Source organism: Rhinolophus ferrumequinum, chromosome 3, assembly GCF_004115265.2.
Source record: "Rhinolophus ferrumequinum isolate MPI-CBG mRhiFer1 chromosome 3, mRhiFer1_v1.p, whole genome shotgun sequence".
Taxonomy (NCBI): Eukaryota; Metazoa; Chordata; class Mammalia; order Chiroptera; family Rhinolophidae; genus Rhinolophus; species Rhinolophus ferrumequinum.
Genome location: NC_046286.1, coordinates 102,214,263 through 102,232,341, shown reverse-complemented (window position 1 = coordinate 102,232,341; position 18,079 = coordinate 102,214,263). Strand labels below are relative to the sequence as shown.

The 18,079-nt window shown below is 46.1% G+C and overlaps 2 protein-coding genes across 3 annotated transcripts in view; both read left to right on the top strand.

Moving 5' to 3' along the window:
• Nucleotides 1-18,079, top strand: part of PRKN (parkin RBR E3 ubiquitin protein ligase) — a 1,123,097-nt gene that overhangs the window by 872,773 nt on the left and 232,245 nt on the right. The gene's annotated exons all lie outside the window — the stretch shown is intronic.
• Nucleotides 7,247-7,729, top strand: LOC117020772 (60S ribosomal protein L21-like). Its single transcript, XM_033103453.1, has one exon. It carries the CDS (start codon nt 7,247-7,249, stop codon nt 7,727-7,729), a length of 483 nt encoding a protein of 160 aa, XP_032959344.1.

Genomic DNA, 18,079 nt, shown 5'->3' with positions numbered 1-18,079 from the left:
CTGTGTAAAATAAGCAAAGCTTAACGGTAAGAGAAGATGTACCATTCCCAGGAGATTCTGGAAGCTATTTCTGAGGCGAGTTTGGGACAGGACATGGCTTTTGCCTGTATCACCCACCTGAATAATTTCCCTTCACGTGGAGCCTTTCCTCTCTTGAGAGAAACCCCGATGGTAACGGCAGTGGTTGATTCTATCAGCTTGAGGCTGATGCAACAACAGGACCTCGTCGCCTGCCCTGAGAGTCCCCGTATGTTCGGGCGGAGACGCGGTTCGAGTCCCAGTTGACTCTCGAGCTGGAGAGGAAGCCTGTTGCGTGGGCCACATCTTTACATCTCACACCTCTTTGTCTCGTTTCATACCCGTTCAGACAACCTGTTGCTGTAGGAGCTGAGCATCAGATGGCAGCGCCAAGGCTCCACAGTTCCCCCGCTTGCCTGCCAGACGCCTAAAACGGCAATGCTTCATCAAGTGGGGCGATTTTCGATTGACCTGTGTTTGTTTTGGAAGCTAATGAAAAGCAAGATTTGCAGAGTATAGTGGCTTCTTTCATCACGTGAAACAAGTCTCACTGATTTTGAAGACTAAAACTGCAGTCAGCAAAATTGGTAGAAGAGAGTGAAATGTGTTTTCATAGGAATGGAGAGTTTTGCATAATTGTAATGGGAAAGGATTGAGTGGTAGGAAATAAACAAAAAGTGCAAAAGGCGAATAAAATACGTAAAGTAATGGTGAGCCTGAGCAGCCAGTGGTTGTGGTCCCCAACAGACACTGAGAGCTCTGGATCTGTAAGGAATAAAGGCCCCTGGGGGCTTCCCAATAATTTCAAATAAAGTGGCTCTGTAGCCCCTCCCCCCATCCCCCATCCACCTGGGAAAGAACTTGGCCAGAGCCAGCCTGAGGAGTTCCCAGAGGGTAGCAGAGTCTGCAGTCACTTGCAAAGCATAGCGTGATAGGGTGGTAGGCATTGTACCCTGTGCAAAATGACCACCGCCGCACCCCTTCTCCTTGCCTGAGCTCTGCAGCACGTGAGGCAGATGGGCGTATTCCTGCAAACACCCATGATGGACAGTGTGGTGGAGACGAAACAGGGGTGAGCAGACACCGAAGCTGCTTCAGTCCCCGGTGGGGCTGATACCACAGGCTGCCCTGTGCACGGGGTCCTGTCCTCATGCATTTTGTGGGATGGGGTCCAGGACAAGCAAACAGAGCCAAGCAGGGAGATGGAAACGGCTTGAGCCCTACAAACTAGTCTCTGCTCCCAGATGTCTCAGCAATGATGCCTTCCTCCTCCCCTGGGGAAGAGGAGGTGAGCAGTGAGGAGGAGAGAGGCCAGGAGGGCTTCCTGGTTACCCTCCATGGGGAAGGGTGGAGCCAAGAAAGAGGATCCCCCTGCCCCTGTGCGCATGTGCGAACACACAGACACACACACACACATACACACACACACATACACACACAGACACAGACACAGACACACAGACAGAGTCACACCCACAGCCCAGTTGTCATTGTCACCCTCAAAGTAGTTTTTGGTGTTTTTTATCTTTAAGAATTAAATTCACAATGTGATTACACCTGATTCTCTGTTATGTAAAGGTCATGTGACCACAGCATAGTAGGACCTTGGAATGTGGAGACTGGATTTCGAGGCCCCCACATGGTTAGGACTTGCTGGCATGTGACTTTTGACAAGTCACTCTCCCTGAGCCCCTGTCTCATCTGTAGAATGGGGATGAATAGCACCTGCCAACATGGATGTGCTTGTTGAAAACTCAGAGGCGGATGTGAATGAAGACTGCAAGGCTCTCGACGAAGGTTATTTCCCGGTGATATTACTGGTTCTTACCCAGCCTGCGGTGTGCAGAGAATATCCTGGCCCCGTGAGGGGATGAAAACACATAAGCAGACGTGAAAGAAAAACGTTTATGAGTGTAGATCAAGTCAGCTCTACCTCTTTTGCAGTTCTGACAGGAGCTCTTGGACCAGGCGCCTGCCCCAGCACACCTGGGGTCAGTCACCTGGGTTGGGCCACCTCCCCTCTGGGTCCACACACATTTTGCTCTAGGTAGACAGAGATTTATTCAAAAATAAGACAGGCTGAAAACCAGTCTGCTATATAGATTTGCGGCTAGTTCTCTGGACTTGCCTTTTCACATATCCTTAAGTTTGGTGTTACATTTTTGTTAATTGAGAAAAGGAAAAAGGAGGACTGTTTTTAGTTTTCATCTCCAGATAAGCTGTAGTACCTAATGGGGGTAGTTTTAAGCTGTTCTTTATAATGGGTGATGGTGCTGGGTGTGGAGAGGCCAAAAACAATGCAACGTCCTCTAAAAACACAGGAGAGATGATTTGTGACACAGCCTGGAATGAGGCGTGTGACTGCTTATACGATGCTCGACTTTTTATTTTATTTTTTCTAGGTTAGAAGTTGGCGACCTGTAGACACAATATGTAGATGTGTTTCATTACTTTGTCTTTTCTTCCCTTTTTTGCCACGGGGATAAAAAATCATTGTTCTTACATGGTTTTGTCTTTGACAGTTTAATCAGAGAAAACGTGTGGTGGCCATTTGACATGTATTTATGGTAACGAAATCGGCCCCGATTATGTAACCTCCCCCATCCCTGGTGTGGCGGTGTTTTCCTCACCACACCTCACACCTGTGCGTGGCAGCACACAGGCTCGGTATGGGCAAGGTAAAGGGAACCTCAGAGGCATTGTGTACACGAATGAGTAATGTTCTAAGAAACTGAAATGTTTCAGTAGACCCGCTTCCAATTTCAGCCTGATTTAGTGGTTTATAAAAGCATGGTCTACCAACAGAGATTCACTTTAAGCTTCATTTCAAGCCATTTCTGAGGTCATGCTCCATCGGGGCTTGGAGATGCTTTATGCTGGCAGTGGCGATAAATTCTGAGGGGGCATTTTATGTGATGCATGGCACTTCTGGCAACAGGCATGATTCTTCTGCAAAATTAACGTCAGCGGATAAAACGCTCGGCAGGTTATCTCACATGTCTGCCCTGTTCTTGACGTTGGTCCCATCCTCACGCCCAGTGCCTTTCCATCTGTTGAACTGCAGCTTTATAAATCCCCATATGAATTCAGACTCTTATACTATTTCTAACGAACTTCCTCCTGGTCTGGATGTGGCTCTTTTGCCCTATAGCAGTTCCATTATTTACATGGGCCTTCCAAGTGACGGAAAAGTGGCTTCTTGGTTGTAGATATTCAAGTTGGAGAACCATTGTATCCTGGGGATATTCGGCCTGTCCGTGGAGGGACACCATCCATTCTTTCCAGCTGCTTCAGCCCCCACAGAAATAGGACAAGGACATTCAAAGATGGCTGGCCCAGTATGTCTCAGAGGGGACAGCACCTTGTAAGAGGTGGTGTGAAAAGCCTCACCTGCTCACACTCCTTCACTAGCCCCTGGTCCCCAGCTTCCTGGCTTACAAATCAGGGCTGGGTGGCAAAGAAGCCCATTGCCCATAGAAGCTGTGGTTAGACTGAGGGCAGAGGGAGAGACCCCACCTTGGGCTGCCCTATGGCATTGCGGATGGTGAACGAGTTACCTCCGTGCCCACCAGGCCCTCCCTCAACATGGCCTGGTCTTCACTCTGTGAGGCACCTTCATGCCGTGGGTTTTCCATCACCGGACTCTGTGCTCTGCAGCCCTGACACTAAGCCTGCCACAGTGCCCAGGAAGGTTAGTGATAGAGAATCCACATTTCCAAGGGAGGAGGAGAACTGACAGACTGTGGGAGGGGGCGGGGCCAGGCCCCAAGGAGCCTGCCCAGTCGGGGCATCTGAAGATGGAGAGGTGTCTCTCTTCGCATTTAGCCCTTTGTGTGCGTGTCTGAGATTATACGTAGAGGCTCTCTCCTGCATATAGTTGATGAAATATCAAAAAGGCTTCAACTCAGTCCAGGTCAGTGTCTTACTTAAGGTTTTGAGTTAGCCTTCATCACGAATCACCGAGCAATCCGGGGACATCTACCCTGGACCTTCCCCTATTTGACACTTTGGGGACGTCCCACTTCCACTACTTCTCCACTTGTGCAGCTACCAACCTGCCTTTCATCGGCCCTCCTCCATGAAAAAGAGCAGCAGAACAAAACAGAGAAGTTTGCATAAAACCTCTTCTTTTTAAAAATCAAATGCATTAGATTACACTCAAAGAGTTATATGGCAAATTATGGACAAATGCCTACATACCACTGTCTTCATAATAGAGATTGCCTCCTGGATGAGCCAGGGCCAAGGAAGAGGCCTGACAGAGAGCATTTGGGTTTATTAGAATTTGTTGTCATCAGACTAGCAAAGCATTTTCACTGTGGACCATCTGTCAGCACATGGAAATAGTCTCATTGTGCAAGACCAGATGTTCTAACAGTATCCATGGAAGCAGGCGTCTACCTGTTCTTTGATTATAGTCACTTAGGGAAACACACAATTCGATTATATTCCAAGATGACTTCTTGTCGGCTTTTACATCTTCTGGTGGATGTTTTTTGTTGTTTTTCTTTTTTCAGTTTTTTTTTTCCATCTTACCCCAGCATAAGGACGGCACTCTGGATTAGGAATCAGAATCCTCCTTTCTCTTTCCTACTCTGCCATTAGAAATTTGGGTTTTACCAGGTGCCATTGGCGTTGGTGTCCCCAATGAAAACAAGGACAGTAGATAACACCGTTGCCAAGGTCTCGTTCAGCTCCTGCATAATTCTGCCTTTTCAATGAGGAGCTGGCCTTCCATCTGCAACACCTCCCGGTGGTCCTGCCTCAGCTCCTTCATCCGTACCTGGGGCATCACATCCCGATTCAGGAGCATCACAGCTTAGCTCTGGGGATAAGGCATGGGACGATTCTAAGGACAAGGCCAGCCCCTGAGCAGATCCTTAGCTCTTCCTTTCTCTTCATTATGAGAAAGTCTTTTCAAGGGGAAAGCGCTGCCATATGTAATTTAGTTGACTTTTCTGAGTTCTCAGGACCTGGGTGAGGCCTAGTGATGTGAAGGAAAACTTAGGATGAAACATCGAAATGTGTTAGACCCGAGATGGAGACTGTCCAGGTAAATCACAGAGCTCTTCTCTCTTGGAAAGACCAGCCTCAGGTGCCCCCACCCTCATTTCTAAGTGGCCCCAATTTCTGTTGAGGCCTCCTGCCTCTCCTGAGATGAGTAGCACAGACTAGAAATGAGGAGTATTTTTGACTGGCGAGGCTGTAGAAACAGACTCCCGGATCTGCGGCCTCCTGCCAGTGCTCACTGGCTGCTGGACCAGCAGCACGTTGCTTGACTCTGCTAGGCATGCCCTTCTCTGTCCCTACGACGGGGTAGCTGTGTGCCCCCCACAGGCTGTTGTAGGGACTGAATGAGTGATGTTAGGCAAAGTGCTTAGCACAGTGAAGCACGGAAATGTGGGCTGATGCCACGCCCCCTGGGGAAGGGTCCCAGGCAGCCCGCGGAGCCCTCCCATTGCCGTGCCCCAGGCTCTCCAAGAGACAATCTGGAGACTGAGCCCATGCCCTTGAAAGCTTCCAGAGCTCTCTGGCTACTCTCTTCATCCAGCTCATCCCGACCTAGAGGTCAGTGGCTGGTAAGGGGCGGTGTTTTCCCGCCTCCTCCCGCGTTGCCATGTCACAGGCATTCTGACTCCTTCTGACTCACCTGAGGGACAGGACCATTCCCGTCAGTAACAGCCACTCACTCACGGGTCCTCAGGGCTTGGGGTGATCGCCGTGGTTTTCTGAAGTTCTCCAGGTGATGAAACCCCTCCCCCAACACATGCACAATATATACGTTTTCAACAGCCAGCTGTAGCCCAGAATGGTTGTTATTCATATGACAAGAGACATTGTGGACACAGGAACCTGCCATCCTCCTGGCCCATGAGCGGCTGCCGCCCTGCCTGCATCTCGGTCTCATGTGAGAAAAACTGAGTGAAACAATTCTGTCGCCTGGATCAGCTCACGCAGATGTGACACTGAGCACAGTCATTGGGTTAGGATGGTTTCCGGAAACAGATCCCACCTCCGAGGTGGTGGGAGAATTCTTGTCTTTCTTTAGAAGATTCTTTTGGCGAGAGGACCGCGACGCCCCGGGCCTCACCATCTCTCAGACTGTGTAACTGCGCGGCGCCGTCTGACTCCACCAGGAATACCCGCGAGCGGCAGGCGGAGGTGGCTTTTACAAAATCCTTGTGATATTCTTTGCAATCTCTACAGTGTCTGTTTAAAAGTCAATACTGTTCGTTTGTTTGATAAATTTCCACCGATCCCAGTCCTATTATGCTGTGAGTTTAACATAGCTGACTTTTAGCAGATGGCTTAAGGATTCAGTGTCACTATATTCAGTGGGACTATAGCATGAATTGTAGGAGACTCTGTGGAACACTGGGTTGTTAGGTACAGCGCCTCTATTGAAAGGAAGATAAAAATACACTGTAATAAACTGGAACCATGAGGGCAGATTTGTAATATGCTCAGAAAACAAAGAAAACCAACTAAATTAACTCCTGTTCTAGGTGTGTGTGTGTGTGTGTGTGTGTGTGTGTGTGTGTGTGTGTGTGTGTGTGTAAGAGACAGACAGAGAGAGAGAGAGAGAGAGAGAGAGACAGAGAGAGAGAAAGAGAGACGAGAGAGAGAGAGATCCAAAATGTTTCTCATAGCTTTACATTTTCTGGAATAAATATTCCAGTCTTCTTTTCTATTATATCCAATAAATATAATGTTGTTTGGACAGAGAAGCCTGGAATAGAAATGTAACTGAAAAGCTTCAGGTTTTACAGAGGGAGACACTTAATGATCTGCAAACCTTTAAGTGGCTCATAGAATATTTAGAAACAGACACATTTTCCAGACAACTGGATTTATTTTGACTTTCATTATTTCAAGGTGACTGAAAAAGGAAAGTGAAACTTTTTTTTTTCCTAATTGCATATTAGGGAAAACTGTGAGCTCAAATGAATCGAGGTAAAATTTCGCCCAAATGCCATAATATTAAGCGTGAGAATTAATGGATGAAGTTTTGGCAATTACTAATTATTTGCACTATCATTGCTAAGTAAAGGCAGAGTTCCATTGCTGGAAAAACTCACAGATCCTGTTTTGTATTTTTTGTTTTGTTTTTAACTTCTATCATGTTCACCCATTTTCCTAATGGAAGTTATCACTGATCTTATTGATAAGAAAACTCAGGTGAAGCTCCTTTTCGGCCGGGACCGCCATCTTCCAGTAATTCGTCAAAATGACCAACACAAAGGGAAAGAGGAGAGGCACCCACTATATGTTCTCTAGGCCTTTTAGAAAACATGAAGTTGTTCCTTTGGCCACATACACGCGGAGCTACAAGAAATGTGGTATTGTAGACATCAAGGGAATGGACGCCGTTCAGAAAGGAAGGCCCCCCAAATGTTACCATGGCAAAACGGGAAGGGTCTACAGTGTTACCCAGCATGCGCTTGGCATTGTTGTAAACAAACAAGTCAAGGGCAAGACTCTTGCTGAGAGAATTAATGTTCGTATTGAGCATATTAAGCACTCTAAGAGCCGAGATAGCTTCCTGAAACGGGTGAAGGAAAATGATCAGAGAAAGAAGGAAGCCAAAGAGAAAGGTACCTGGGTTCAACTGAAATGCCAGCCTGCCCCACCCAGAGAAGCACAATTTGTGAGAACCAATGGAAAGGAGCCTGAGCTGCTGGAACCCACTCCCTATGAATTCCTGGCATAAGTGTAAAAAAATAAAAGACCTCTTTAATTAATAAATAAATTAATTAATAAATAAAAGAAAACTCAGGTAAAGAAAGGAATCTGACAAAATCCTCAAAGCAAACATGGTCCAGTGGAGCCACCTTGGGGACTCTTTGAGAAGGGAAGCCTGGGGTGCCCTGTGGGGAACCCCAATCCCTGGGTGGTGTCCAATGGGCTTCCCTCCCATCGTGAAGGCCAGCACATGGGGGGAGGGGCCTCAGAGAATCTCACCGAGTCATACAGGCAGCTCGGTGCAGATCAGTCCTTGAACGTGACACATGGCACCAACAACCTCCGCCATTTATTACAACTCCTGGGGAATGTTTCAAAAGTATGGATGCCCCAGTCTGACATCAGACGTCGTCAATGGGTTCATTGGAGAGAGCTTTGGCACCTGTGTTTGGAAGCTAGGACCGCCATACCAAATACCACAGACGGGACTTATACAACAGACACTTACTTTCCAACAGTTCTGGAGGCCGGAAGTCCAAGATCAAGCTGTCAGCAGGGTTCATTCCTCCTGAGGCCTCTCTCCTTGGCTTATAGACGGCTGTCTTCTCCCTGTGACCTCACCTCCCGGTGACCTTCCCTCTGTGTGTGTCTGTGTCCTAATCTCCTCTTCTCATAAGGCTCACCTTAATGACCTCATTTTGCCTTAATCATCCCTTTAAAGACATGTTTGAACACAGCCATGTTCTGAGGTGCTAGGAATTAGGATTTCAACATGTGAATTTTGGGGAACACAGTTCAGTCCATAATAGCGTCCATCTTTTCTTCAAAGTTCCCTATGTGACTTCAAAGTGCAGCCAAAGCTGAAGCCCTGGCAGACACAGAGCAGTCCTTGAGAAGCAGTATCGTACAGCAGATAAAGATACGGCCCTGTCGGGAGTCACGCTGCCTGAGTTCAAATCCTGGCTCTATACCTTACTGGCTGTGCAGCCTGGGCAAGTGGCTTCAATCTCTTTGTGCCCCCAATTCCTGGGGATCAGATCATTGAGTACCCTTCACATAAGTTAGTTATAAGGATTAGTTAATGTGAATAATTCCTGGACCAAATCAAAAGGTCAATGGCAGTACTGTTATTTCATTTTTCTTTTATTACAGTATGATGATTGAAAGTCTAAGTCAGTGGTCAGCAAACTATGGCCCATAGGCCAAATGCACCCATCTCCTGATTTTATGAGTAAAGTTTACTCTGGAAAACAGCCATGTATTTTGCATAGGTACGATCTATGGCTGTATTCATGATACAACAGCAGAGTTAAGTTCTCGCAACGGACCATCTACTACACAGGCCTAAAATACTATCTGGACTTCACGATAAAAAAGAAAAAAGTGCCAATTTCTGGTCTAAATGAATAAAAAGATAAAATTTGTTATGGTTAAGAACCTGGGTACTAATGTATAAACAAAGGCCCCTATTGTCCTTGATTTAATCCAGTTATTCACTGTGTGATTTAGGGCCATTTATTTAACTTCTCCATGTTTTAAGTTGGTTGCTCATCTGTAACATAAGGTTGATAATCTAAGTATCCTTTGCTTTCTAGGTTCATCTGTTTCCTGAGTTAGTTTCATAAATTCAGAGAGTAGATGAAAAACGTTATCGCAAATATTTGGTTCCTGTGTTTTGGATAGCTCATTCCAAATAACCAAGGATACCAATCCGTTCTCAAAGATGTTACTTCCTTCAACCAGCTCTAGGATTTGTCACTGAAGGTTACTTTAAACAAGAAGTGATAATGTGCGTAAACCTAGAGCTCAGAGCCCGGAACGGGACCTGTGCTCAGTGCATGTTAGGAAAAATAACATGGCTGCCACTGACAGTTGGTGTGGGGAGGTGGCCACGTGCCATGTCCTCATTAGACTTCACCCTGTGTCTTGGCCCCAGTCGCTCCTGTCCACTCCAGGTATAAAGCAGAGGGAGGCAGGCAAACCTCACAGTACAAAGGGTAAAAGTCAAAAAATAAATGAATAAACAGATAGTACACAGATGCACGCACTGTATGTTACCCTGCAGTCATAAAACCCTCATTAGGGTCCTCACTCTCTCGGAACGGTCAAAAGTGGTGTGTGAACAGCAGAGGACCCGAGGGCCGGGCCGCCAGGTGGGCAGGGGGTGCATGGTGGTGCTCCCGGGAGGTGCTCCCGGGAGGCGCTCCCGGGAGGCGCGGGTGCGGGTCTGCACACCTGGCCCCGCCTACCTGCCGGGCGCCGGCCAACCGCGTGCGGCTCTGTGCTGGGCTTTACAAGGGCCGCTCTCGGGATGCTGAGCACAGCAGAGTGCGCCCTCCCTCCCACTTTGTAGATGAGGAGACTGAGACTTGGGAAAGTTATACTGTCCGAGGACACACAACCGGGTAAAAACAGAGCCAGGTTTCATCCGGTTGTGTGTCCGTCTTTTTCCCAGTAGGGATGACTGGGCCTTGGAGGGAAAGACAGACACATCATGTAACCAAAGCAGGGCTCTTGCTGTCCCCCCAACAGTTAAATCCTTCAAGTGGGTGCTTCCCCCAGGTGACCTCCTACATCACCTGCTAAGGGTTCCCTGACAGGACCTCAATGGACGCCCGGGAGAGGACAGTGGACCGGGCCTGCTTCCCCCTCCTGCCTTGCCTCTTCCTTCTCCGTCAGCCCACAGCACAAGGCACAGTGGTGGGTACAGATGGACATCTGTCCCACCGGACCCTGGCAGGTGACATGCAATAGCTGATCCCTCCAGGTGCAGGAATCCATCAACTTCCTCCTGAAACCACCAAAGTGGGAAGGACTTGGTGGCCTCTGGAAACCTGAGGGGAGTCCTGCTGACACTCAGTTCATACAAAAGATGGCGAGGTGGGGAGCCGGCAAGAATCTTGGATTTCAGAGAGAAGTATTTTATTCTGTTCCTTCCAGAAGAAATAAAACAGAAGGTCGTGGAATTTACAGGCCAGCTACCATAGCTGGCATTTGAATGAAGAGGTGCATTAGTAGAAAGGAAAGGTTTTGTTAGACAGAAGCTTTCAGACTGCTGTAATCATCAGGTGCCCGTATTGGCTGGAGTGCCATTTAGGTATCTTTTCTCAACTGAATCGTAGAAGAACTACCCATCCAATTAAGGATGATTCTTGCCACAGCTCTTGTAACCTTAGGCCTCATCTATGCTAATGCGCAAAATGTGTGATGCTGGGACCACCACTAAAACTAAAACAAAAATTGTTTAAAGTAAGACCTCTCTGCCAAGCTCATGAGGCACTGATTTCGCTGGAATGTCGCTTCTAATTGGCAGTGGGAGCCGCTCCCTGACACTGGTATGCAGAATTGGTTTTGTTTATTTTAATGGTCTTTGAATGTTGAAGCTATGACTTTGAACAAATCATTTTAATGGACTGCTGGGGGAGAAGAGAATTCTAACAATAGTTTACTACTTATGCTTTTCTAATAGTTTTTCTTCCCAGATACTATCTGCAGTCCTAAATGGATAAATTGGGTAAGAATGTATGTCAGGATATGTTTTAATTTCAGTAGCTGTTCACAGTCACTGGAGTTTATGCCTTTTTTTAGCTCTTGCAAATTTCCAATGGATGAAAAGCCGTGAGTAATTTGTGTGTGTGAGTGAGTGTGTCTGCAAGCACACATGCCTAGCAACTGAGCCAGAGAAAACAGAATAGAGATGCAAGAAGCGGAGATTGTGCCCCTAACTATACTTAGCAAAACATTTCAAAAGGCATTTCCATGTTCCCGTTGAATAGAAACTGTCCAACAAGTTTCTGGTCACCTAGAGTCATCCTCATGTTAACATAGGTACATTTTTTTTTTAATTAAGATGTTTTCATGCTGTGAAGAGTTCCTCGTCTACATTATTTTATTTTCCATTTGCATTTGTTCTTTTTGAATGTCTGTAATCATTTGTGTCGTGGATTCGCTGCACTTGGCACTTCCCACTGTAAAGCTGTTCTGACCTTGTCTTTTCTCACCAGCCAGCCTGTGAGCTACTTGAGGGTCTTGTGTGACTTACGGGCATGCCATGCTTTACAGACGGTAAACGCTCCATGGCTTCATTTATAACAGCAAAAACTGTCCTTTAGAAAAGATTCCGCTCACAGAATCCCACCATTTTGAACACTTTAAGCAAGCCCTGGCCTGCTGCCTGGCACCTTGGTGGGCACTTCCCGTTGGCTCCACCCGACGCCTGCTTGCTTCCGCTACCTGTACCATAGGTGCTTGGCTCCTCCCTGTCCTCCTCTGGCCAGCTGTGGCGGGGAGCACAGGTCCGGTGTGCCGGGACAATGTGGCCCCAGCTCTCCCGGGCAGAGCTGCCTCTGGGCACACGTGAGAATACGGACGGTCCCCACAGGACTGTCATCTGTGTTCCATTTTACCTGTGACCTGCATGTGGCAGGAAAATGTGTGCAGACAGTCCTGCTTGCTCTGGCTCTTGGTTCTCTTCTGAGTGGGTCATTGCCTTCCCTTGTCTGTCTGTGACTCTCAGCCTTCTGCCAGCAGAGATCAAGGTGTCTTTTGTGACTGATCACTTTTTTCCTTTGCCTGGGTGCTGGTGTAGGGCCATCAGCTGGGTAGGTGGCAAATATCGTCATTGATGATGATGACAACAGAAACTTTGGATGCCTGCTGACAGTGTCCAATGAGCTCCATAATTTCAGACTGATGGCTTAGGTCTCCATCAAAATTTGTGTAGGTGTGACTTTTATTCTCGTGAAATGGCAACTGTCAGGTACTTGGAAACTGCTTTAAAAGACATTTCAAAACAGTGTAACTCTTGGAAGGAAGCACAGGTAAATTTTAAGACACTGTCTGCTCTTGGAAACCCACTATAATTAAGTACATTTGGTTTATTTAATTTTTGTGCTGAAATTTGATGGTGATGGCACTATTGTAGTGTCAGCAGTCACCGTCATTGCTCAAAAAACACCACGACACCACGCATTGCCATTGTTACAGCGCATTTCATTTAATTCTCACAACACCTCTAGGAGGAGGAGCAGCCAGAGAGGCAGCTGACTAACGAAGTTCTCCAAAGAGGAAAGTTACAGGTGGGGGGTGAGCCAGGCCTGGGGCAGGTAGGCAGTGTTGCCACACATGCTAATTTCATTTCGTCAGACCCCAAAGGCTCTGCTTTCCCATGATGCTCCAAGCTCCCGCAGGAATAGTGGCACTCACTCAAGCAAGCAATAAAAGTATATGCCTTTATTTATTCTGGTTTTATGATATGAGGCATATTTCAAGTTAACCAAACCACTCTGGTGTACAAGAGTTTCTGTTAACATCCATTAATAAATGCAGAGGTAGTGACATGATTAGAAAATGATCACTTTGCACCTCCTAATAAAATAATTGGACCAAGCAACAGTCATAAAGTAATTAAGCATCAATTTTCAGAGTAATGATCTGGTGTCCTAGCAACCCCCAGTAGTATCCAGTGAATTTTGTTTCCCTTTTCTCTAAATATCATTAGGAGCCCATGACTTTTATATATGCAGAATGTTTTAATAATGCAGTCATTATTCCTTCTGATCTCACCATGTCTCATCTTTGGCCACTGGGAGCCCCTTCAAGCTGGCTTTTGTGTCCTTTGGATACAACCCCATTGGCCTTTGATAACCTCATTGCTTTTTGGTTCATCAAGATAATCCAGGTTGATCTTGCCCATTTCTTGCCCCAGACATAGAATCATCCATTTTTCTGAGAAAAGGTTCCCCAGTTACCTTCTTTTCTTTAGTCAGCCCCTGTCTTGATCTACGCACTGTAATGCTGAAAAACTCATACTTTAATTTGTTCTCTGTATCTAACTGTACAGTTGACTGTTAAAATATCCCGTCTTTTCTGTATTTGTTGCCTTATTAAATCACAAACCTTCAGTTAAAAAAAAAAAAAAAAAAAAAAAAAAGTATATGCCTTTTCAGGGTCAAAATTCAATCAAATTAGAAACTGAAAAGGCTTTTGTTATTATGATATCTTGGGTGACTAAACAAAATAAAACGTTAAGTGAGCTCATTGACACAGTTCTGTTCTGAATGCACCGCAGTTCTGAGAAGTCCTTTGGCTGAAAACCTGAAAGCATTTCACAGACCCTTAAGGTAGAGACGGGTCAGCTCTCTTGTGGCAGAGTGGGAGCAGAGTGCCTTTGAAAAGGTTTGTCAACAGCGCTTTTATCATCATTAGCCGAGCTCAGAGATGTAGGGCACTAGGTAACCCGCTGTGGCCCCAAAGTTTTACCTCTGCTCAACTCCCATCTGATTCTTGGGTGCACAAAGCTTATTTTCAGCATCTTCCTGAAGATCAAATAGGCATTGCCAGGTAGGTGGGGAGGAAGCCAGGCAGAGCGGGAGCTTCTTCTGTGGAGACTCAGGACATGGGACATTATAAGAAAGCCTGTGGAGCCCAGGGCCCGGCTGGAGGACTGAGAAGGTTGGTGAACCAGGTCAAAATGGCCTGTGTGACCAGCTGGGTAATTTGGCCTTCGTAGGTCAGGCAACGGAGATTTGAAGCAGAAAGATGTAATATCACGATGTTTTAGAAGATGACTGATGGAAATGTGGAGCGAAAGTTAGGAGAGGCCAGACAAGCGGGAGAGGGTGGTTCAGGAGACTGCTGTGGGGTCTGCACTGTAACCTTCTGAAGTTGCTTGTGACTGACCCCACTCGGCATCTGTTCCACTCGGTTCTCCCCAGACTCTGCTAACTGGTAACACGGCCCTACTTGCACTCCACTTTTCCTGGACCCAATCTTCTAGTCACATCCCGGAATCATGTTCCTGAAACACCGCGCAGATCAGGTCCCATCTCTGATGAAACTGAAGGAGTCTCTTTATAAGCTTCATGGAGAAATCCCAGCTCCTCGTGCTGCCACATGCTTCTTTCCACCGACCTCCCCTCTTACCTAAGGCCCTGGGATTCAGCCCAAGGACCAAGAAGACACCACTGCTTGGTACTCTCCTTCATACTTACTTGCGCCCAATATTTTCCCAGCTCTCTCTCCTCTTCTTTACTTCTTTGTCTGCCCATAGCATCTAAGCCCTGGCTTACCTGATACCACTTTTTGAAGATTTTCCCCACCTATACATTATCCATCCTTTAAATTCTTACAAAACTGCATGTAATGCAAATGGATCTTTTTGTTGATTCTAGCACGCTAGTTACTTATGTCCACTTTACACTTTATTCCCCCCTAAAGGACACATGCATCCCAACAGGGCCTAACATAGCCCTGCGTGACAAATGTCTGCCGAGTGAACGATTGGACACGTTAGCACAGTGAGACCCGAGCACTAAGAGTGGCCAGTTCTGGAGACGCCAAGCTCAGTCTCCTAGGTGCCATTTCTCTAATTTACTGGAAGGCCTGGCTCACGGTTTTCAGCTAATTGGAATGTCACCCTTTAACTAGCAAATATTCAAGTACTAAATGTTTACGCACATCTCCTCTAACTAAATAAGGTCAACAGCCAAATTCTTACAGCTTTTCATTAGACTGATATTGTACAAGTGACATTGATTCTTAACCTATTTTATCTATAGAATAGAGAGCCATAAATCAGAATTGAGAAATACCGTATACTTCCATTGTCCAATATTGCTCTGACTGACACAGTGTTTAACACAGTCCTTTTTCTTCTTTTGTTTTTTTGTTAATTGTCAGCTTGGTTTGGCTCATACTGATGGCATAACTGCTCACAAAATGCATACCTACAAACCCAACAAAGGAAGGGTAAATGTTAGGGCATTAGAAACCCATGACACAAAATGTTTTTCTAAATAAAGGTCTTAATTAAAAACCCCTGGCCTTGAATCATTAGTGGATGTGCTGCCAGTTAATTCAGCACTCATGCACGGAGTTTCAGAGTCACGTCTGTATTTGAAGCAGCAATAAAGCCGGCCCATGTCAGGGCTAATTGGGTCCACACCAGACGTGGGGCCATGTATGTCCTAAGTTAGAGATCACAGGTACCCGCAGCTAAAGCAGTAAAACATCCCTTTTATTTCCTCCAAAAAACATCACATCCTTTGCTGTGGGTTCTACCAATCTTTCAAGAAAAGAAAAGTTTATTGAAAGTCTTCTCAAGGGTCACAGTTGACTACCTGGTGATGGTTTCATGGATTTGGTGACACGGGCTTCACTCACCTTGTCATTGGAGGAGGAAAGTCCAGTTGGCAATTTAAAACAAAAAAATGTCTTGAAGCAGTTTTAAGCAGCGTGGCAAATTTAAGGACATATGTCACATGACACAGTGCCGTATGTACCATTCTCTATGTGGTTCTCTTTCTGGTCAACTATGTAGAGTTATTTCAGAAAATAAGATAGATTTGTTGGTCTTTTGATTCAGAAAAATGAAGTTTTGCTGAATTCTCAAAAAGGTATCATCTTTATTAGGCTGTACAATAGCTAGATCTGATTTTATTTGTAAGGCCCTCTTAGCACTTTTGAGGAGTACACCCTTTTCCCCGGTGCACTGGTCTCTCTCAACAGTGGGACATGTTGAGAGAGTGTGAGCTGTGACTGGGGCAGCGCCTGGGCTGGCAAAGAAGAAAGACTCAGGGCGGCCTTTTCGGTTTTCTCAGCCAACTCTGGAGGCTCTCTCTAGTTCTTCGAGTCGGGTGACCACACGTACCCTAAGACTGCAGAGTAAACAGGACCCAGTTGAAATGACCGTCTATCAGCATGCTCCCTTTATCTCTCTTTAATTCCTGAGTGAAGGCTTTCTGCCCAGGAAAGGGACTTGAAACATCAGCCGGAGACCTCTATGAATTCACACACAAGCGGCACCTCAGTCTGTCTGTGGTGTGATAGCTTCTGGAACCATCCGTTCTTCAGGAAGCCTGGCACAGGGTAAAAACCCCAGGAAATCAGAGTTACATCTCAAGTGCAGCCACTAAACTAGTCATACCACCCCAGGCCAGTTACCTCTGTACTCATTCAACACACCGTAGTGACGGCCCCCGCTCCAGCCTGGCCCTGCGTGCTGGGCAGAGATGCAAAGGTGACCCACACTCTCCGACCCAGTCTCCTGCTCAGATGAGGGAATTCCATTCGATGATGTCCACATTTACATCTCGGCAATGAATCTGCTCTTCATTTTACGTTGTGCTGTAGTAAAACCCATTCTTCATGTTGGGCTTTGGGTAGGGCTTCATAAGGTGAGGGGCCGACAATTGCTGGTCCCTGGTCCCTTTCAGGAAATTTGTGTGGGAAGGGAGGAGGATGAACCACCCCAATGAGGCCCTTGAGCAGGAATGTTGTGGCGTTTTTTAAGTATACCTGTGTGCTGAGCCCTGATCTGACATTTTCCGCACATTTTGTCATCGAAATCCTTACCCAGGGAATTCCCCTCTAGTTGTTAAGAAGAACTTCCACCTGGTTGGCACGTGGCCCCTCTGAGCTGACCCCTCAGGGATGTGTGCCAGTCAGAGGACATCCACGAGGAACCATCCACTTGACAAAGGGTTGTTTCCGGGGAAGGCTTCCACACAGGAAATGCGGCATACATGAATGTATTTTGAGAAATGCATGTGCAGACCCACTTGTGTCTTTACACTTATTTCAAACTTATTTCATTTTCTTATTTTCTAAACATTTGCTGTTCACTATTCATACAGGGTAATTCCTCTGCAGGAATCCAGCTCACCATACCTTAACAACTTTCTTCTCGAGCACTTTTCAGATTATTCACTGACACACACACAAAGACATTAGGAAGCAGCATATGGCTGTCCATCTGAAATCTCTGGGATTCCTATGGGATGAAAATACATTTCCTAAGATCTCAGAGTGAACGGCATGCAATTCCTATGGGCACTGGAAATGACTGTTTTGCTCCCAACGCTAACAATGCATGATTGAGCATAAGAGCTGTAGATTTATTTTAATTTTCCTTATAATTTTTTATTGTGTTGCCTTCTTCTGAAGCATGAAACAGTGCCAGAGGCAGGAACCCAGGTTTAATGGACCAAGAGGAGGATCTGAAATAGCGTCTCCCTAGTTTATACTCATTTGGCAAGGAGAAAGTTCTAATGTTGACATATTGTGTTACAGTATTCTGAAAACAAACACCTTGGCTTAAATACAACAGGAATTGTGGCCTTAGTCACTGAAAAGATCAGCTGTTTTCTGTTTTCAGAGAAATTTTACAACTCATTTTGTAAATTGCATTTGGCCTTTTTATTAGAATTGAATATAGCTGTTGGCTCCACTAATGGATTTTATGTGTTTCTGCTGCTGTCCCCAAACTAAATTGCTGTAACTAATGTAGCACTGTCTCCTTTCGTAACTGTTAGCTGCTGAGAGCAAAAAAGAAATTTGTTGAAAGTCAAAATATTAACAGTTTTATTTATTACAAGAT